The sequence below is a fragment of the Crinia signifera genome, chromosome 3 (assembly GCF_055691185.1).
Source record: "Crinia signifera chromosome 3, ASM5569118v1, whole genome shotgun sequence".
NCBI lineage: Eukaryota > Metazoa > Chordata > Amphibia > Anura > Myobatrachidae > Crinia > Crinia signifera.
In genome coordinates, this window is record NC_139219.1 from 227116808 (window position 1) to 227140241 (window position 23434).

The window sequence follows — 23434 nt, forward strand, 5'->3', positions numbered from 1 at the left end:
TTTTGTGACTATATATTATTTGTCAGTGGTAGCACACCCCTGATTTGCATTGAGCAATAAGGCTGTCATAACTATAGACAGGGGGCCATCTCTGTATCCATTCAATATAACTGTTAAGATACACGGTCATGTGCGATTGTACCCAAACCCCCCTCTCTTAAGTGTCAGGAAAAATGCAGGCCTGCCAAAGTGGTTAAAGGGAAGTCATGTGATGTCAGCTCCGGACCCGATCAGCCTGTTTCTATTGCAGCTGCCTAGTAAGTCCTGGGTAATGCACAGACTGTATAATCATTAGAGTGTGAGCGCCTTGTGTATGGATTTGCTGCTAATCGCCGGTTGGCATAATTTTCACAAGCCACGCACTTTGATTTGCAGGCTTGCATAGGGCGGGAATTCACTTTGGCATGGCAGGGATTACCTGATCACAGGACTCTACTAATAATCAGCCTAGCGATCAGGTGTGAGTAACCTTCTGAGTTTGGGCAAGCCTGTCCTATGGTGTTTAAACTGCATAAACCCATCATAGCCCATAGGAAACCTAGACCTTAGAAATATTATATTAGTTCTCTAGTATAAATGTACATTTGACTGTAAATGACAAACTGAATTAGCGTAATGTCAAACTCTGTGAGGGATTAAGTTTATACAGCTTTTTCTTCTTAATTATAGCCAACTATTAACAAAATGAAAGGCACAACACGTTTGACATTACTGAGAATTTAAGGAGGTTCAGAAGTATATGATACTACTTTGAAACTGAATAAATGAAAAATGGGGACTAAAATATGAAGCAGTTCTAGTAGCAATTAATAAATACGGGCTATTCATGCACACTAATAATACAATGAATTGCAAATTATAATCAAATATATTTACCCAGAGGTTAAATTCAATATTTGGTTGAACATTTGTGCTCTTAGCATGAATAATGTAGACATCTGGAGTGAATTTTAATGTAAATGGTGCTGAAAATGGTCATATTGTAAATACATTTTTAAATTTGATGTTCTTGTGAGCATATGTTTAAATTGGTGCTGACCTTCAAGACCCATAAAAACCATCAGGTAGAGCAGTGGTTCCCAACGCTGGTCCTCAAGTACCCTTAACAGTTCACGTTTTCCAGGTCTCCACATAGAATTACAAAGGAAATAATTAGCTCCACCTGTGGAACTTTTTAAAATTTGTCTGAATAATGGGTGCACCTGTGTAACTGCCAGGTGACCTGGCAAACATGCACTTTTGGGGGTATTTGAGGACCAGTATTGGAAACCACTGAGGTAGAGCAATGACGATTCAGAAAGTCATAGCCATACACTTATCAAAACCTGCAGTTAATTACTAAAGTAAAGCCAGGCAGCTGAGGAGGTTTCTGCATCATTTTATCCCACTAATGTGTGATAAAAATAAATAATACAGACAAAATATATTAAAAAAAAAAAATTAGTCAAGAATAAAGCATTTTTGTTTTACATTTTTGTCATCTTGAGATGTAGGTAACAGAATATGCACTGTGGTGGAGCCAGAGGCATGAGAAAGTGATAAATGGGAAAAGGAGGCAATTTTTACCACAGGTGGCGTTTACTACAAGCAAAAGCAGCACTATTGCTGGTGGTAAGACTTCAAAGTATAAGACTAAGCTCAACACTCATTGGTAAAAAAAAACAGTAATTCAAGTTAACATTGCCACGCAGTATTCTTATTCTACCAAAAATTACAAGTGAGCAAAGGGAACAGTATCCCTTTAACTAGAGAAACAGTAAACCAAAAAATACTGACTTTAAGTAAATGAATATACTGTAGGTCAATCAGAAGTATACTGACAATGTAAAATGTTACTTTTTCTCTTTAATCTTCTTTAAAACCTCAAGTACAGTACACAGCATATTTTGGATACAGGTGCTATAGGCTTAAGTGAAGTGCGCATCAAACGTTTGTAGTGTAATGTACAATGGGGCAGTGGAGCTTCAAGGAAAACTATTAAATATATTATTTAATATGTGATATTAAAAAATTTAATTTCTGATTATGTTGTATTATTATTATTTATTTTTACAATATCTAGGTCTTCGTTTGCAGTGAAGGGTTCAGTATTGGCAGAGGTTTTAACCACCGAGCTAATATTTGAAAAAAATTAATAACATAACAAAATATTCTGTTTATAAATATTTTTCTTAAATCTCAACTGGAAATGTAGCACTTTATCTACCAGTTCACAAAACTATGCTTTAATGTGGCTACAAAATATAAGCAGCAATATACCTTCATAAAAAAAAAAATCAGACAATGGTATAAAACAAAACAATAATAAAAAAATTATCCATTTTCTATCCCAAAATGCAAATCGCAATGGAAGTATGTTTGCGATATGTAAATAAATGTTAAAAATAATCTTCGTTTAATCAAGGTAATTATACCATACAGCTAATTATAGTGATATTGTGCAAATACAGTAGATTGTATTCATACAGACTGGGATGATTAACACCTGTATATGTAAAAAGTAATGTTTCATAATAAAAAACAAATATAAGTACAGTAAAGGGGTTTGTCTATAGAGATCATATAATAATGTGATATAGCATATGGCTGTGTCACTGATGTGAGTGTCAGGGTAGAAGAGTGTGACTATTCAGGATATTGCTGATTGACCTTCTGCTTGTATAAATGGAAGGTGATTACACAGAGCTGGTGCAGACAGGGAGCATGGAGGCTGGCTCTGGTACAGTACTCTATATTACAGTACATACAGTATATGTAGCATTGTGCTTTTGGCAGGGGCACACATTCAAGGTGTAAGTGGGAAATGTTAGTAGTTTCATCTGCAGAGAAAACTTTGCAAGTGAATCTATATACTGTGGGCTTCAATGTGCATGTGTAGAGGTAATGGGCGATATGGTAAGAGTATACCAGTGTGGCATGTCTGAGTTATTGGTAGAGGATGCTGGTAGGGCTGGCACAGGTCTGTGTGAGAGGATGAGGTGCAGAGTCTGCAGGGACCGCTGATGTATGAGGCAGGAGTACACTATGATGCCCTGGCATAGATGCAGGGATGCCCCCCCAACTCTCTCATGTGCTACAGATGGAGATCCCCCCCCCCCCCCCCCCCCCCAACTCTCTCTCATGTGCTACAGATGGAGATCCCCCCCTCACTCACACTCACTGACCTTGTTTTCTCCTCACCGGCCTCTTCCTCCCGCTGCAGAAGCGGACCTTGCTGAACACCCCCAGCACATGCCTCTCGCACAGGGAGCGCCCATCTTTGCTCGGGCTGGTGCGGCGCTTGGACGTGCACACCCGGTCACTGTTGGACTCCCGGGCCTGTCTCTTCTGCCGGATGAGGGAGCTGGCTATAGCCGCAGCCATGGCTCCCGCAGGCGCCTCCCAGGTCCCCCGGAATAATTCAGTCCGCGACCCCCGCGGGGCGCCCGCTGTACACTGGTCCCGGGCGGGTGATGAGCCTGACGCCCGCTCCGGGCAGCAGCACTAGTAGTAGTTATAGTAGTGAGCGCAGGGCTCAGGCGCCGGAGTGCGGCAGCTACACGCCGGGTGTCCCGGGGCTCCGTCCCATCTCCCGATCCCTGTTACCCCATAGCGCGGGACCCGGTCCGGTGTGTGTGCGGGCCCGGCGTCTCTCTGGGTCCTCAGCAGAGGTCAGTGCAGCCCGCGGAGAGTGACGGGCAGAGCCGGGGTCCTGCGGTGCATCCCACAGGCAGCGCCTCACGGTGTGCAGCCCCCTGGTCCAGGCATCCCGGGTGTGCGGTGTGTGCGAGAAGCGGGTCACAGTCCGGGTGGGGGAGGGGGATCACCAGACGTCCCGGGTTCCGCAGCCGGCACAGGTGCTCTGTACATCACCCATGGCTGTGTGTCCAAATGTCAGCAGCAGCTCCTCACCCTCTCCCGCAGCAGGGCGCACACTACTAGTACCAGCCTGATGCCAGAGAGCAGCAGCGCCGGGGGGGAGGGGGTCCCCGGGGCACCGGCACAACTTCCCCACAGTGTACGCTGTCCCCGCTCAGCATCTGCTGGGATCCCGCTGGCAGCAGTGATGAGCAGCACAGCTCCCCCCTCTCCCGTCCTCCTGGGGGGTCACTCTCATCATTCCTCCGTACGAGTCAGTCAGCCGAGCATCCCTGCAGCCCACTGGTGGCGGAGTGGGGTCACTCACCTGGAGGAGAGCAGGGGCTGCTGCTGCTGTAGTATTGCAGCTGTGCCTCTCCTGTCTCCCCTATCTGTGTGCTCTCTACGCAATCCTACGTGATCGTGGTTTGGATGAGGAATTCTCACCGGCAGTCCGAGGGAACTGCAGCTCCCACCCAGCCTGTCCACACTGTAACCCACGCGTGGGGCTGCAGCTGTGCTGCTGGCTGGGGTGAGCATTAACACCAGTTGCACTGCCTGAGCAATGATATCACTGCACCTGCTGCAGTCACAGCACAGCCTGACACTGTACTGTACATAGCGCGCGTCCACTGACAGGATGGCTACAGTGCATACATACAGTCCATTGGCAAAGTCTCACACACCCTAGGTGGAAGCAGGGACCAGCAATACAGGTTTCTGCATAAAGTCATTTCTGTGCCCAAAGTGCCCTATACACAAAGCGGAGAAAGAAGGGATCTCATTTTCATTATATTATAATATACCTCATGCCCCTTCCCCAGATCCTGTACAGCTGGAAGGTCTAGAAAAAATATACAATAGTAGCGCTAGAAATTTGAAATATGAAAAATGTAATTATATATAAAAGGGGGGGTACACAATAAAATCAACAATAAAAAACCAGCAAGAACACCATTAATTTGCAATTTGTAGCTGCTTAAACTGGATCCATTCCTAGTATGCCGTGAGAGTATTGTCCAGAAATAACAAATAAAGTCTCCTTAAGATATATATTTACCGCCGGTCTGTCCAAATGTGGATTTTAATCCTTTTCAGGAAAGCAATTCTGCGAAGTCCATCACTTGGTGAGGGGAAATTCCCCGCGGGTTACCAGTTATGCGGATAGGAGAAATCACAGAGGAGTGATTCAACCAGCACACCACTCACCACCAATTGCCTGCCTACTTCACTGGACCCAAACCAGCCGTCACCAGAACTCCAACTTTTTTCTCCTATCCGCATAACTGGTAACCCACGGGGAATTTCCCCTCACCAAGTGATGGACTTCGCAGAATTGCTTTCCTGAAAAGGATTAAAATCCACATTTGGACAGACCGGCGGTAAATATATATCTTAAGGAGACTTTATTTGTTATTTCTGGACAATACTCTCACGGCATACTAGGAATGGATCCAGTTTAAGCAGCTACAAATTGCAAATTAATGGTGTTCTTGCTGGTTTTTTATTGTTGATTTTATTGTGTACCCCCCCTTTTATATATAATTAAATTTTTCATATTTCAAATTTCTAGCGCTACTATTGTATATTTTTTCTGTCTTTCTCCCATAGGGACTCTCGATCCCTTATTTAGTAGCTGCTTCACATTGCAACCCGTTCCAGCGCCCAATTGTGCTGTTCTAAAGCCGCCCCCCTCTTTTTTTCAGCTGGAAGGTCTAAAGGTGGCCATACATCAGAAAGATATTGTACCCAATCATACAATCTCAATCGATTGTAAGATGGATTGTATGCAGATTGTGTGCACATCTTGTGTACACAATCATACAATCAATCATAAGATGGATTGTATGACTGATTGTATGATCGATTGTATGCAGATTGTGTGCACAATCATGCAGCAGATGGATTGTATGACTGATTGTATGATGGATTGTGAGTAGATTGTGTGTCCAAAAACCACCAAGGACTGCTGGGGATTTCAAGGGAAATTGTACACAATCGTGAGCGCAATCGATCTTAAGATCGATCTTTCTGATGTATGGCCAGCTTAACCTGCATTCCATTAACATTAATATTCTGGAGTGAAGTGAAATCAGCTTTGTGCAAATCATTACACAACCGTAAAAACATACACACCCCTCTACCCCCCTCAGAGGGCCACATTTATTAATAAATATTTACAGCATGAGGGTTATTAAGACCTGATCACACAGCTGCAAATTCACAGTGTGAACGATTAGCAATGGACAGCACATTACTAGGGAACGTAGTACGCCTGCGCGAGGTCATCCTGCAATAAAATCCTGCTACTTTTTTCATTGCTGGCAGGGTGATTGAAAGGAAGCCAGGATTTTTGGATGTCACCCAGCCATTTCCTGTGAGTGCCAGGTAAAACGCAAGTGTACCCAGGCTTTTTTTTAGGGAGGGTGTGTGACGTCAGCTCGATTCCAATGTTTCTATTGCGCTGGCTGAGTAGGTCAGGAGTAGGAGCACAGACTGCACACAGTGGGAAAATCATTGGATGATGAGTGAGCTGCAAATGGATTTGCAGCTGATCGGAGGCCTGCGATATTTTTGCAGGTCATTCTTAAGCCCTGTACACATGCATCGATTTTTCCCAATTTTCAATTCGATTTTGCTTATAGAAGCAATATCGAATCGAATCCTAATCAAAATCGAATGGTTTTTGTGTCACTTTCGATCTACATTCGATTTGATGCGCGCTCCCGTTTTCACAAAATCGAACAGAAAAATCTACTGTGCAGCCAAGGAAATATCGAATTCGATCTACTAAATCAAATGTGTACAATGTACCATGAAGTATATCGAATTCAATATCGAATTCGATATCTAATGCAAAAGTACTGATGTAATGCCAAATCGAATGGAAAGATCTAATGCCAGATCTAATAGAAAAATCGAATCTAACATCGAATCTAAAGCAAAAGAAGTGTGTGTACATAGCTATAGGCTTGCACGGGGCAGGATTTCACCCATTCTGGGCAGCGGCTATCTGACCGCAGGGTGATCATAAGGCACTACTAAATCGCGCTGCAGTGATCAAATCAGAATAACCCCTGTATTTGGTGTAGGGATAGCAGCAGATATCAGATATATGGGATATGGTGCTGTTAGATTTACCAAGCTCCAGATTAGCCCTGAAGCTAATGCCATCTGAAGATGGCATTGTGCTGCTGGAGCCTATGGCCTACTGTTTGCAGAATGCACTGGAATAGGCCTCCTATTCAATGGCTTCTATTCAATGGCTTCCATGCATGCGTGATCAGCGGATTGTGCATGTCCAGGAGTCCCAGCATTGAACTGAACACTGCATATCCCAGTACAAAACAATGTAACCTGGCAATCGATGAGTTATGGTGGGGAGGCACTGCACAGTATCAGAGCCAGAGATTAATCACAGACAGGTTTTACCCAAACATACAGTACATGATTTCGTGCTGATTTTCGACTAGAAAAACGTTTCACTAAATGCAAAGATGTTATGAATAATACAAAACATATATTTGAAAATTGTAACTATAATTTGAATAATTCTAATCATTTTATAGTCAAAACTCTGGAGTATACTAGAGTATGACAGCTGAGGATCTGACTGCACTTCACTGCTGTCAATATCACTTTATAAAAACATCCTTGATTAACACTAGATTTATACAAAAGTGCACTGAATTCCTTTTAAATGTGTTGCATATTTTTTTGGAATACAATCCTTATAAAAACAATTTTGGCTTGTGCTGTAAGATGGAGGTATAATATGGGAGCATTATATGAATAATATACAATATTAGAGAGCTACATGGCAAGAACATTTGCTTCATGTCATAATGAGGCCAATAGTTCACTGTGCTCTAATAGATTGAATATTGGTCAACCCCAGAAAAGCCACCCTTTTGGCAAGCAGCAGGAATCATGTAATGTTATCCTACATTGGTAGCTTGGTTTGTTCAGTTTGTAAAGGAAACAGTATAATTTAGAAATATACAGTTGGAATAAAAGGTAATGGGGCAGATTCATTAAGCCTTAACAAGAGATAAATGCAAGGGTGATAAAGAGATAAACGTCCAGCCAATCACATGCTAACTGCCATGTTACAGACTGTGTTTGAAAAAAGTCAGTAAGGAGCTGATTGGCTGGACATTTATCTCTCTTTATAACCCTTGCATTTATCTCTTATTAAGGCTTAATACATCTGCCCCAAAGAGAGATAAACGTCCAGCCAATTACCTGCTAACTGCCATGTTCTAGGCTGTGTTTGAAAAAAGTCAGTAAGGAGCCGATTGGCTGGACATTTATATCTCCTTATCACCCTTGCATTTATCTCTTGTTAAGGCTTAATACATCTGCCCCATTATTACCAGAAAGCAATACAAAGGGGGAATTTACTAACATGGGAGTTTTATTTTACATGGGATGTTGCTATGGGCAACCTAGCAGAATCTACTTGTTTATTTAGCACCTTCTAGAAGATAATAGATAGTGGGGCAGATTTATTAAGCTCTGTGAAGTGATAAACTGTCTGGTTTTTATCACCGGCCAATCAGCTCCTACCTGTGAAGTTACAGACTTGGTTTGAAAAATGACAGGTAGGAACTGATTGGCCAGTGATAAAAACCAGACACTTTATCACTTCACCAAGCTTAATAAAGCCCCTTTCACATTGCAGTTTTAACACGGCATATTGCCGATTTTTAACTGCTTTAAAACGGTACCAGCTGCAATATGAAAGCTCCACAATCAATTTACCGGTTACAGAATACCGGTATTTTGAAATGTGTTAAAAGCAGGATCCTACACGTTTCTGAGCCGTTTTCCCTGCAGACTGAACAGCTCAGAAACGGTATTTGCTACAAATGATAACCACACATGATCTCCGCCCACAAGCAGGAAAAAAACATTTAAAATGACATTGTATGGCTTTCTATGGGTGAAACGGAATGAATCTGAAGGTACAAAAATGGTATTGAAACTGCAATATACCACTTACAACATGCAATGTGAAAGGGGTTTAACTGGGTTTTGACCCATTTAAAAAAACGTTTACAAAAACGAGTTGAAAGCAGGTTTTTGCAATGTGAAACCAGCCTAAATCTACCCCAGTATCTGATTGTTTGTCCATAGCAACATCACATATGAACTAGGACTCCCATCTTAGTAAATTTCCCCTAAAGCATATATACCGTATATACTCGAGTATAAATCATCAGGAATATAAGCCGAGGCCCCTAATTTTACCTAGAAAAACTGGGAAAACTTATTGACCTGAGTATAAGCCTAGGGTGGGAAATGCAGAGTGCCATATGTGTGATAAGCAAGCAGTGTGACATGTATGTGTGAATGTGGGGAGCACTAGTTCATGCTGTATATGTATGTATGTATGAGGGGATCAGAATCTCTGGACGGCACTCACCTGTCCAGCACCTGCTGCAGGGACACACTGGTGCTGCTGGGATCAGACATGGCGTCCCCGGCCTCCTGTCAGTGGCAGCGCTCAGGCCGAGTGTCTGCATCGCCCCTCTCGCCCCCCAGGAACAGGTCACTGTGCTCTGTCACTGAGGGGAAAACACCAGCGCCGCGTCCTGACAGAACATCACGTCACTTCATTCAACAACACGGCAGCCCCGGACACCAGGAAGTGAAGAGGACAGCAGCAGCGCATGGAAGAGGTGCACTGCCGGCGCACTGTGTCCATGTACTTCCGGCAGTGGCGCCTCCATCCTCTTCACCCGTGTATAAGCCGAGGGTGGGTTTTCAGCAAAAAAAATGTGCTGAAAAACTCGGCTTATACACGAGTATATACGGTAACTACATGTCAAAAAGACACTGTGGACCTCATTCCGAAATTGGGACACAAGTGCTAGTTCACTATCACCTCTCTCTTTTTTTTTTATGGAACTTGCACTTGCGACTCACTAAGAAAAGGGGGGCAGGTCAGGAATGGACTGGGGTTTGTAAATGCAGCCAAAGTACAGAAAGGGCATGCTATGGGTATTTTGAGGCAAATTGCAGCAAAGAGGGTTAGTACAGACTCAAGTCTCTTCTGCCCCCTGTTTGGATAGAATGGACTTGGGATTACTAAAACCCTGGTGAAAGGTATGCGATGATGATGATAACAACCACAGTCCATGTGATAGGGGGCTATTCCATTCCATGCCAGATTTTTTGACAGTCAAAAAATGACACGTTATTTTTAGGTTGAACTTAAATTCGACCTATTTGATTAAATTTTCACTGTTGAAAACTCCATCATGGTCGAAAAAACACGTGGATCAGTGAATTATTCATTGATCCACATGTTTGAATCGAAATTGCATCCATTTTTCAACTGTTTTTAGTTATGTTTCGCCAATAAAGTTTCGACTTTAGAAAAAGTGAAACTGGATCAGCGACACATGAAAAAAAAAAAGTCAAAAACAGCCACAATTGAACTGTAGCTGAAAAACGAAATTAATGTAATACCCCCTAAGTGTGTCTAAGTCACTCCTTTTAATGCAAATAAAGTACTGTAATTGTGAATTAAAAGTATAAAAACTTTATTTACAAAAATAAATTATGATTCCTACTCTCAGGACCGTAATTAGGGTGGTGCCTATGGGCCAAATCTGACACCGCCATAATAAGTAAATATTAAAACCTACAAAAGTAGCCAGCCAGAGCACCTGTATCCCCAGCTCCATTAACTATTACCCCTACACATTCTGCCATATAATTCCTAAATACCTTTGGCCAGATTCTCTAATCAGCTCCTACCTGCCATGTCCCAAGCTGTGTTTGAAAAATGTTAGGAGCTGATTGGCTGGTTGTGTATCACTCTCCATTTTATCACTTTTGAAGCTTAGAGAATCTGGCCCCAAATCTTTAAGCTACACCAAGCATATAGCAGCCGTCAATCTCTATAGAATCTCAATCTCTGTGAGCAATCCTCAAAAATACCAGCATCGCTCACAGCGACTGTTCTTTTAGTATAAATAAATACAAATACAGCCAAGTCAATGAATTGAAGTTTATCTAAATATTGCACCCAAAAAAAGAACTGTGAGCGGTGCTGGATATTTTGAGGATCTCACAGCAACGTTGGCACTCAAAGGGTTAATAAAAAATTTTGCTTGGCAATTTTCACACCATTGTCTAGTGTCCGTGAGTCTCCGAAACACTGCCATCTGCTGGCAGAGAGTGAAAATACATCTCTTTCTCACACATGCATAAACATAGAAGGTAGCAGACTAGCATTCAAAGTTTTTGCTTCAAGCTGGCTTACTAGTTTCTATATATATATTATCACAGGCTCAGAGCAGATTATTGTTATTCAAGATCTCCCTGATCATGTTAGTATTGTGCTATGATGTGCTATAAGGAGCACTACTACTGTGTAGCATAATGTGAATAATTGGTATAATGCATGTAAGGGTTACTGCTCTGTAACATGTCTATAGAATGGTAATACAGTGTGCCATTATTTGAAAAAAGGAATACAACTGTGTGGCATAATATGAATAAGGGACTCTACTGTGTAGTTTAACCTGTATAATGGGTACTGCTATGTTGTGTAATGGAAATAATAGGTGGAACTTTGTGACAATATTAATAAAGGACAGTGCAGAGCAATGTAAATAAGGTTGCATCACTGTGTGGCATATTTTGAATTAGATTGTACCATTGTGTGGACCTGCTCCTTCTCAATGAGACCACATCCCCTTTCTGGTCAAGCGTCAAAGGTGTGCACCCCCTTCGAAATAGAATAATGGGAAGGGGACACTAATGATTTTTCTTTCACAGGTACCTGGGTCCAGGGGCCATACCACAAAATCGACACCCCGGAGTTCCACGTAGGTACAGTAGTTGCTGTAGAAATCACAGAGAAAATAGCGCAGCAGTCATTTTACTAGTGAAATGCACTTGTGTTGTAGAGATCAGTCACTATGAATGTGGCAGGCACATTGGGCCTAATTCAAACCTGATTGTAAAATAATTTGTTTTTAAAATGTGCAAAACCATGTGCACTGCAGGTGGGGCAAATGCAGAGAGAGTTAGATTTGTGGGAGTTATTTTGTTTTTGTGCAGGGTTAATACTGGCTGCTTTCTTTTTACACTGCTATTCAAATTTAAGTTTGAAGACACCCCACCCAAATCTAACTCTCTCTGCACATGTTACATCTGCTCCACCTGCAGTGCACATGGTTTTGAAGAACAAATTTGCCCTGAGATCAAGTCTGAGTTAGGCCCATTGTTCCCAGAGACTTGCACATGTGCAGTAGACTCTGGCAAAATGCACCACAGAGAGGAGAGGGCCCACATGAAGTGTGCCCATGGACACCCTCTTCTCCTAAGCCACACCAGCTCTGCCATATATTGCTACACATGAAAATGTGGCTGCATTTTACATCTACATCCATTTCAGAATAGGTCCCAAAATATTACTATTTTTTGGACCTGACCATCCGCAGCAGGACCTCTCCTTCTCTGAACAGGCAGCTTGGTCGGTGGCCACTCAGGTATGAACTTTAGCTGGTAGGGGGCACTACTACTGTGGGCAATATGTGTGCCACAACTACTGTGGGTATTATTTTCTAAGAGGCACTCCTAATGTGGGCATTATGTGTAATGGTTACTACTTCTGTGAGCATCATGTGAGCATTATGTGTATTTTCCAATGGGCACTACTAGTGCGGCTTTTGTGTGTATAATGGAAACTACTGAGGGTATTGTGCATAACATAAATAAGATACACTACTATGTGGTGCAATATGAATCATGGGCACTATACGCAGTGTAATGTGAATAAGATTATTCTACTATGTGGTGTAATTTGAATAGGGGTTACTATTGTGTAACAACACCCCTTCCTTGTGAGACCACACCCCTTTTTTGCACTGCATGCCTTCGTCGCTCAGTTTCTCTTTATTACATATGGGGAGGGCACTAATGTATACTGGCACTTGTGTAGTTTCACGGCGCCAGCATGGCGCCGTGCTACTTCCGGGTTCTACGCTCGCCACAAACTATGTTAAAAAAAAGTAACTTAACTCCATGCCAACATGGATAGTTCATACCCCCACTATCCATGTTGGCATGGAGTTGATTTTACATAGCGTGGCGAGCATAGCGATCCACCGAGCCCGCAGCGTGGGCAAGCGAGCCCCTCAAGGGGACTCAGACGCACGGTGCCATGCTGGCGCCGTGAAACTACACAAGTGCCTGTATAATTTGCAGGATAGTGCTGAACACCCTAGAAGCGGCCTTGGTTGGAAACTCACTTTTATTACATGTCAAAAAGTTTGAAAGAATATTTATAGTCCAAAGTTTGTTTCATATTGACAAGGGCATTTATATTCTTGCAAATTGTGCCATATGTGAGTTACCCAACATCATTTCAGTCCAAGTTTGTCAAAGTAATGAACATAGCTGGCAACTGTTGTCTGTACAAGATGCTTATCTCTGTCTCAAATAGAGTAACAGATTTTAGAAAAATGTGTTTCGGTTGGTATTCAATAAATGACAGTGAAACATGAATCTACAGGTACAAAATGTACTAAAAGGGGTACAGATAGATTTTTAAAGCTAGCATTTAAGGACATGGTGCCACTTTAGTTTTTACACAATTGAGATAAAATTAAGGAAAAGTTCACCCATGAATACCTTTATAAAGAAATCTCCAAATCACATAATTATTGACTCAGCTGTCCATTCACACAGGGGCTAGCAGTCTTAGGGCCCATTTGTCAATGAATGCATATTCAATGCAATCTGGGCACCATCTTAGTGCCCAGGATTGCATTTCTATATTCAATCATATCAACTGGATGTATTATAGGCAGGGACACAGGTTCTGAAATAAGTCTGTTCTTGCAAATGCCTCTGGTGCTGCTTCCCAGAGCACAATGCAGAAGATGTGGGCACAGTCATTACCCCAGTGGCATCCTGACACATTTGCAGCAAGGCACTAGCTTTAATTTATCTATGTAAGTGAAACAGCAAAATAAAATGTCTGGTTGCACTGAGTTGCTGCATAGTTAGGCGTGGCATAATATTCCTTTAATCCAGGACACCTATGATTGACACACGTTTGATGATTAAAACCATGAGAAATCCAAGCTTGAATTTAGTCAGCCACAGATTCTGTGTCAATCATATTGCAAGCCTATGCATAGTAGCATTGCTGCACTTATTACAGATTCTCCATTGACTGAATATAGGAATGTAGTGAGTCAAGATAGAATTTGTAGTGATCCTCATACAGTACCTAGGTGTGTTTTTCTACACCAAATGGCATCCATTTAACTATTACACTTCCAAAGTTCCAAACAGGAACACCCTGTGTGAATGTAGTTTAAGATTGGTAAGGGGACATAGGTTATTACGAGGCCTATGTACTAAGCCTTGGAGAGCTAAAGTGGACAGAGATAAAGTACCAACCAACCAGCACCCAACTGTCATTTTGTGACATGATAGTTAGGAGCTGACGCTGTAAGTTTATCTCTCGACTTTATCTGTCTCCAAGGATTAGTACAAAGACACCTATAGCCCACACATGCAAACTCCCCCAGAAATTTGGGGGCACTCCTGGGCCACCTGGAAAAGTAGGCTAGTCTCCTGAAGTTGACCTCCACCACCCACACATCCAAAAGCTGCTGGCATCATTGTAAACCCAGGTTCAGATTCCTTGGTCAAACTGGTTATTGCTCAAGGAGCCTTTTTTACGGTGAGCCACAACCCAGGACTGTTATACTTTTCTCACAAGCAGCCTTTATCTCGGAAAATTGCCAGTAAAACCTGCGTTGTGTATCGTGTGCAAGGGTAAAATCGGGTTAATTGTCCAGTGTCCACAACCAGGGGGTTATTCACAGGACTGAGCAAGATAAAGGGGATGTGGAAAGGGGGACCTGGGTTACTCAACCAGGGTGATGATTAAAAGGTTATCATTGGTGTTAACTTTTCATGAGTCCTGTTTATGAGCTTGCAATGCCCACATGTATTATTGCATACAGTTTTGCAGGCAGTTTGGAATGTGATGACCTGGGATTAACTTTAGCCCAACGTGTAATGTAAAAGGGGTTTAAGCAGCTGTAATACGGAGTTGAAATTGTTGTTATTAACCTGGCTCAGACCCAGGATTTAGGTCTGAAAGGAGACATTTTATCACACTCATGGCTTCATAAGAATATTCGCTGAGCTGATGGAGGCAAGGGTCCTTGGTGCAAAGGGAAAAATGAAAAATGTCGCCCCCTAAAAATACTTCTCTAATCTCATGACATAAATCTTATATAGAAACATAAAATGGTTCATTGTTATAAAACTGCTTACAGAATTAAAAACATTACCAACCTGATTCTTAACTGTAAATAGCAAATATAATGGTCTAATTAAAGAACAGAATCCACGTTACAGTAAATTAAGCAGCTTTTCAGACATCCCTATTTTTTTAGTCTTAAAATCAAATTCCCTCAGCACATCATACTGAGGCAGACAGTGCAGAGTTCTCTGTTACATATATCTGCAAATATATAGTAAGCCACCAGTTACTGCAATGGCGTCTCTGCTCTATTGGTCCTATACTACATGATAATATCACTTACTTTGGGTCATACATTGATATATGGACAACATTAATAAAGGACAGTACAGAGCAATGTAAACAAGGTTGCATCACTGAGTGGCATATTTTGAATTAGATTGTACCATTGTGTGGCCCTGCTCCTTCTCAATGAGACCACATCCAATTTCTGGTCAAGCGTCAAAGGTGTGCACCCCCCTTCCATATAGCATAATGGGAAGGGGACACTAATGATTTTTCTTTCACAGGCACCTGTGTCCAGGGCCATACCACACAATCTAAACCCAGGAGGTCCATGTAGGTACAGCAGTTGCCGTAGAAATCACCCAGAAAATAGCGCAGCAGTCATTTTACTGGTGGTTTACTGGCACTTGTGGTTTCCAATCACAGTATTTTTATTTGGATTTGTATGTTGTTTCCGAATTAAAAGGGAAGTCTCATTTAATTATTATTTATTAATAGATTATTGATGTACACTCTATCCAATAATGAGACATTCTAGTCAAATCTCTTGTCTAGATAATTAACCCCAGATAAAGGGGGGTATTCAATGCCACGGCACGGATGTTGAGCAAGCTCGACAGCCATGCCCCTGTCCCGTTCTCGCTTTGCTCGACTTGAGCTCGGCGGTCGGGATTCAATGTCCCGGTCGCCGAGCGGCGAGAAAGGGGCGTGGCAGTGAGCTGAGGATGGAAATAGACGAGCTCCGGCCAGGAGCTCGCCTGTTTCCGGCTTTTCTCGGCAGAAGGAGCCCGACAGCTTGTGATGTCGGGCTTGTTCTGCGGAGAAACCCTGTTCAATGCTGTCGGGGAAGACAGCATTGAATAGGGCCCAGCAGCCATTTGCCCCATCTGGAGATGGATGCGGGAGCTCGAATGACATTGAATACCCCCCAAAGTCTGCCACAGATGAAACGCATTGGAATATCATGCTGTTACTTACCTGTATGATTCACATCTGAACAAGCCTGTAATAAATAATTTACTTTCTTCATCTCATTATTGGACTTTTTAATCACTATTTTAACAGGTTGTCTCCAAGAATTGTTTTGCATCTGTTTAATGTGGTTCCTCACCTCTAGGGTACTACTTTTGTTGCTATTGCTTTTCTTTCAAGCCTCCGGGTGCTGCCGTTTATTTGTTTATACTGTGGTATTACTAGGCTGGGCACCGGAGCATGTAAGGCTAGTGTTGGGAAGTGCTGCCCTACCAAGCAACCTCTACATTATATATATATCTATCTATATATATATATATATATATATATATATATATAGATAGATATATATATCTATATATATATATCTATCTATATATATATATATATATATATATATAGATAGATATATATCTATCTATATATATATAGATAGATAGATAGATAGATATATAACTAATTTCTAAATATAAATACGTTTTCTCTAAACAAAAACAATAACGATAAAAGATAACATTAATTAAAAATACTAAAGAATCCTAAATTGACATGTACTACTACTTTATATATTACAATCATAGCGGTATAAAAACAAATGGCTACACTCAAAAAACCTTTCTAAAAGCACATTTGCCATTTCACTCTGGTCAGTGGAGGCGTTTCATTTAAAGTTTTCATTTATCTGACTTTGCTGAAAGTCAGACGGGAAGTTTTCTGATTAGATCGCAGCCAAGGGAAATAAGAAAAAAAAAATAAGAGCAGACTTGTGAATCGCAGTTTTCTATGGATGTAGAAAAAGTTCTTCAAAAGACAGATTCATTAAATGACTCCTCTTCAATCTGTGTAATAAGCCGTAAGGCACGTTCTAAGCAGTTTTTTTGACAGCTGTCAGACCACCCATACTCTAGTTGGACAAGATCATTTAACCATGACAAGTCATTAGGTGATATTTTATACTTCTTTATTGCTGACAAAGGAAAAAATTAAGCGCCAACTATAAAACCAATGCTGATTGAATGTGATGGCTAACCAATTTATCCTACTTTATATAGCTCTTGAAGAAATGCACATAGCTAAACAAATTCGATATATGAACTATATTTCTTGTCAGGTGTATTTGGCATCACTGTCTTATCACATTAGTTTGAGAGGTATTTAACCTCCCCTCATGCTCAGTATGTGGTTTCCCATTCCCTTCATCACATGCAGTCCTGCCCTCACTAACATACTGCGGGCCATTCTCTAAGCTTCAAAAGTGATAAAATGGAGAGTAATAAACAGCCAGCCAATCAGCTCCTACCTGCCATGTCACAGACTGTGTTTGAAAAATGTCAGGCAGGAGCTGATTGGCTGGCTGTTTATCAATCTCTATTTTATCACTTTTGAAGCTTAGAGAGTCTGGCCCACAGTGTGGGACAGATGCACTAAGCTTCAAAAGCGATAAAATGAAGAGTGATAAACAACCAGCCAGTCAGCTCCTACCTCACATTTTTCAATCACATTCTGTGACATGGCAGGTAGGAGCTGATTGGCTGGCTGTTTATCACTCTCAATGTTATCACTTTTGAAGCTTAGTACATCTGGCCTTGTATCTGATGCATACGCTTCCTGAACTTGCAAGAAAATAACTGTTATTTGGGTAGTCCTCCACACTCCTGGAAGAGTTTACTTTACACCCAATTGCTAATGAAATATGCATGGTAGGGAGAGAATAAGGGGAACCTCAGGTACATTTAGGGGTACAGGGCAAAAACGATGGAAATTCAATTAATTTCACCCAATCCCACCAAGAGGACCCCTGAATCATGGCATTTTGCCACAAAAGTCTCCGCCCCAAAGCTGTCAGCATCATCTAATCTCCACTCTTTTCCTGCAGAAGATATACAGTAAGTAAAGTTGGCAAGTATGATGTTGCCTGTGCACTGGTAACTGCCTCTTAAAAGTTCTGCATGCTCATAAGAAATAATGGGGGAAATTTACTAAGATGGGAGTTTTTACATGGGATGTTGCTATGGGCAACCAATCAGAATCTACTTCTAGAAGATAATAGATAGTATCTGATTGGTTGCAAATAGCAAAATACCATATGAAATAGAACTCCCCTTATGAAGTGCATAATAGTCTGGACAGTGTTACAATAAATACTAGGACATCGATCTGGAATTAGTTGGCTGTGCCTTTTGCAAAATATGCTATAAACATGATGACATTGCTATAACATCAGAGGGTGACTGACAATATTGCTCTCATGACTATTACCGTATATACTCGAGTATAAGTAGCACTACAAAGCGAGGGGACACGGCACTCTAATTTGGTGTCCATATGATGAAATCTACAAATTGTCACCAAAAAAAGTATGTTGACCTTTTGGGGGAAATTTACTAAGAATACGAATACATAAAATTGTATTCGTATTCTTGATACGAATGACTACGACTGCATACGTTGTATGCAAAGTTGTGTTCCGGAGGGGAATTTACAAAGCAATACGACTGCTTTGTAACCCTCCGATGTCGTATTATTTCATATTAACGGCCGTATATACGGCCGCTAATACGAATTCGTGCAGGCAGTCTGCATGGATCAGTCAGATCCGTGCAGGCTGCAAGGTGTAAAAAAATAGAAAAATAAATGGCGTGGGGTCCCCCCCATAGCCGTAACCAGCACCAGGCTGAAAGAGCCGGGGCCGATAATAAAAAATCAAGAAAAAACCCGGCAAATAGGGGTTCGCCGACTTTTTAAAACCAGCCCCAGGCTCCAGGTCCAGGGCTGGTTCCCAAAATACGGGGGACAAAATGACTAAGGGTCCCCGTATTTTAAGAACCAGCCCCAGGCCAAACCAGCCAGCAGGGTAATGTCACAGCCGGGGGACACTTATTATATAAGGTCCCGCGGCCAAAACATCACCCTACTAACCAGTCAGCCTGGCCAGGGGTCCTGGGGAAGGTGCCCCCCCCCCTCCAGGACTTACCTGACCAGGCTGAAGCCTGGTGCTGTCCCCGGTGACCCTGTGCGGTGGTCACCGGGCCTAGCGGCCAATCAGGAGCCGACTTTCTCGGCTCCTGATTGGCCGCTAGGCGGTCAATAGAATCATTCAGAGGAGAGGCGCAGAAGATTAAAGATCTCTGCGACTCACCTCAGTCCGATGCGGGGAGCTGCCGGAATAGCTGGCATGTGACAGAAGACCAGGACTACGTCGGATCAAGAGGACAGATCTTCGCAGGAGGACCTGGGTGAGTTTGATTTCCTTCCACAGGTCCCCCATGGACCGGCTGACACAGACGCCGCCGACATGGACCTGGACGTCGACATGGAGCCGAACGCTGACATGGACCAGGAGCAGGACACTGGACCAAGACCCAGGGACCTACCGACGGGCTCAAGATAGGTAAGTATCAGTATGTATGGGCTTTGGATGTATTAAAGTTTTATTTTTATTGTGTGTCAGTGTGTTTATTTGACTATTTTTATTACTGTGGAACTACAAGTGCCAGCGGGCTCTTTAATGCCCCGCATGCTGGTATTTGTGGTTCTCCAAGTCCCAGCATGCGGGGGAGGCTTGCTGGGATTCATAGTTCCAAAGACAATAGTTTTTATTCTATTCTTTTGACACTGAATCAGCCCGGTTAACACCGCACAGGGTCACCGGGGACAGCACCAGGCTTCAGCCTGGTCAGGTAAGTCCTGGAGGGGGGGACCCCTTAATTGGGGGGGGGGGTCTCCACTCCCCCAGGACCCCTGGCCAGGCTGACTGGTCAGTAGGGTTAATGCTTTGGCCGCGGGACCTTATATAATAAGCGTCCCCGGCTGTGGCATTACCCTGCTGGCTGGTTTGGCCTGGGGCTGGTTCTTAAAATACGGGAGACCCCTAGTCATTTTGTCCCCCATATTTTGGGAACCAGCCCCGGACCTGGAGCCTGGGGTTTGTTTTAAAAAATTGGGGAACCCCTATTTGTCGGGTTTCCTGATTTTTTATTACCGGCCCGGCTCTTTCAGCCTGGTGCTGGTTACAGCAGTGGGGGGGACCCCACGCTGTATTTTTTTTTTTTTTTTTATTTATCTATTTTTTAACACTGAAGCCTGCACGGATCACTTCTGCCAAATACGACAGGAAAATAAAGTGTATTTTCCTGCCGTATATTCGCGGCCGTTTTACACTAATTAGTGGCCGTATTTTCAATACGGCCGCTTAGTAAATCAGGAACCACCATTCTTTTGAATGGTGATTCCTGGCGTATTCTATCGATGGTGTATTCATTCGTATTTGTATATACAAATACGAATGTCCCAAATTCGTATTTTTGGCATAGTAAATGCCAAAAATACGTACAGTATACGCCAAAAAAAACGAAAATACGATTTCTTTTTTCAATAATTTTTGTTAGTAAATTTCCCCCTGTATATCATAACCATTATACAGAAAGCAGCATACATCACAACCTGGATGCAAGGATCCCATAATTTATTGACCAGTAAACCATAAAGAACCCTATACTCCAGAATACACATGCATAGATGTCGCCGACGTTCTAATTATGACAAGAATCTTCCTGACAGAACAGAGAATATGGTGATTAGTATACAGTGCAGTGTTCTAGGGAGCATTTAAATAATTTATCCTACTCTCTTTGCAGCTGTAAAGTCCCCTAATCCTTTAACAGTAATTAAGTAGGCATAGCACCTGAATAGGATAAGGATGAAAAACTATGTAAGATGCAATAATAGCAATGTAACTGTAAAAATGCTGGAAAATGAACGTATGAACACCTTCTTCTAAGTGGCTAATATAGGCAGGGGTGATGAGAGCTGTGATTGGCCCAGGTACAGGGAGGGGGCTTGGCCAAGTTCTCTTTACCTGGGCCCACACATGTTAGGCCACAAACATGGGGCACTGGATGAGAAACAATGGGCGGTGGCTGAGGGGAAGTGGGGGATGTGATCCCTCACCCATTGCACATCACATACAGTAGAGAGGGAAATGACACTGCTTCTGCAACTGCCTTTCTCCTCAGTGCAGCATACAGCAGAGTGCGCTGGGCTGGGGAGCATGGACAGCATTTATATCTCTCTCTATCGAGGCACCCAAGTGCCGCATGCATTCAACAATGAGGAAGGGGCAGTAGCAATCCGCCCCCTACAACATGCTTGGGTCCAGGTAAAGAGAACTTCCACCCACCAAATCATCTTCGTGCCAATGGCCATAGGCCCCCAGTAAAAGGCTTGTGTGATGACTTGTACCAGGGACTGTTGGGCAAGCTCAGTTGCCTACTAATACATGTAGAATACAAAGGGAGGGATCACATTTCCGGTATAATTGATCCTATTTTACATTTCATTATTAACAGTTCTGTCATACTGCAGGTGACACACAGCCTCCTGGAATTGTTTGATTACTGCACTAGTCCCATTTTTGTCACACCATAAAACTAAAGCCGTGATTCGTACTGGGGAGAAATCTGCGTGGGAATATCAACACATCTTACTCCATACATAAGCACCTTACACATGCTTGTTCTGTCAGCAGGGATAACTGTGAAACTGATAGAATCATATTAAATGATGCACATGTTTCTCTTTCCACCATTCACATAGGCCAGTACTTTTCTGTTTTATTCAATTATTTCCATCTCTAATTTGCCTAATTTCTTCTCGGGACCATTTTGTGAATTGCCTGAGAATCAATGGAGTTTATCAGGATGAAAAAGAAGTCAATGTGACGTTTGGGAATTTTATTCAAAGGCCATGAAGCTTCATGGACTTGTCAGACCCTTCCTGACTTTTTTAGGCCAGGTAAAGACAACTATACTTTAATCCTTCTAAATTCTGAGGATGTTGTAACTTCTTTTAAGAACCATGAGCTCCTCTAAGAATAAATTAAAAAATAAAGATATTTGGCTGCTAGCAGGAAGAGGCGACTCATCAGATGCGACCACACCAGACTGGGCTTTCCCTGACATGGTCACATTTGATGTGACTAGTGAGAAATGTCCACTTTGCGGTTGCTGGAAGATAATCTTCCAGTAGCCACCAATTTTAAAGGGATCTCACATCCCCTCTGCTTTCTTGTACCTCATCCTTGCGTGGCTGTCCCTGCAGGGAGGAGCTGCCATAGATACAATTTACTGAGAGGAGTGAAGCGCTGGAATCCACAAGGGACAATTCAGATCCTCTGGAGATTGTAAGCATATTATTATATTGCCAAGACACCTGGAAGCCTACTGGAAAAGGGGAGAGATCAGTATCATGGTGAGTATGTAGTATGAATGTGTGTCGCATATTGTATGTGTGTATACAGTATTTGCCATCTACAGTGGGGTTACAGGTGCAAGCGAGCCAATACTACCCAGGAATGCGGGCACTTCTGGTTCTCCAAGTGCCAGCATGTGGGACAGGCTTATTGGGACATATAGACCTAAAGGAATGGACAATTTCAATCTATTTTTGTACAATCAAACTCACACCCATCACCCTTGGGATGTGTGGCATAGCTTCAGCTTAAGTGTGGGGCGTACTTGGGAGGAGGGACCTGGGGAATCACCAGCACCAGTTTTGGCTGGGCAACCCTGCGAAGTGTGCTATCAGGCTATGGCAGTGTTGCGAGGAGACATGGAAAAAGTGATAAATGAGGATGGGAACCATTGGGCAATAGCATTATCCAACCACTGGATGAGACCAGTGCTGGACCATGGAAATGTGGAGATCCGCAGTTTTTGCACCGTATTTCCAGTACCAGAACCATCTCACAGACCCATAATAATGGTTATACATTTTTGGTTGTTGTTGTTCAGGCTTCTGCGTAGGACACAGCTTCACAGGTAGGTCTATTAGTTTCTGCCCAATATAGGTGGCTCAAACATGACTAAGCATAGTATACTGTATTCTATCACACAATACGATTTAGTGAAGTGTGTTTCCCAGTAAATCTCAGTTTTTGATCTTAAAATAATTTCACTTACAATATCTCAGCAATGCCCAGTGTCTTGGACAAACACGATTCTTATTACTTTTATACCAATTTGTAGGGGGTGCCAAGAGGTCGGCCGCACCCCAGTAAAATGGAGGGGGTGGGACCTTTAGGAGGGGCATAGC

General features: G+C 42.5%; 1 protein-coding gene across 3 annotated transcripts in view; it reads right to left on the bottom strand.

The window, feature by feature from the left end:
• The window catches only part of FGF12 (fibroblast growth factor 12), a 472084-nt gene that overhangs the window by 194342 nt on the left and 254308 nt on the right, over nt 1-23434 (bottom strand). The window contains exon 1 of one of the 3 annotated variants that reach the window (XM_083177550.1): nt 3165-4382. The exons of the other annotated variants lie outside the window; for them this stretch is intronic. Within the exon in view, the coding sequence (XP_083033676.1) occupies nt 3165-3363 (199 nt within the window). The 5' untranslated portion in view covers nt 3364-4382. Of the gene's footprint in view, nt 1-3164; nt 4383-23434 lie in introns of those variants that run through there. 3 annotated transcript variants of the gene reach the window in all.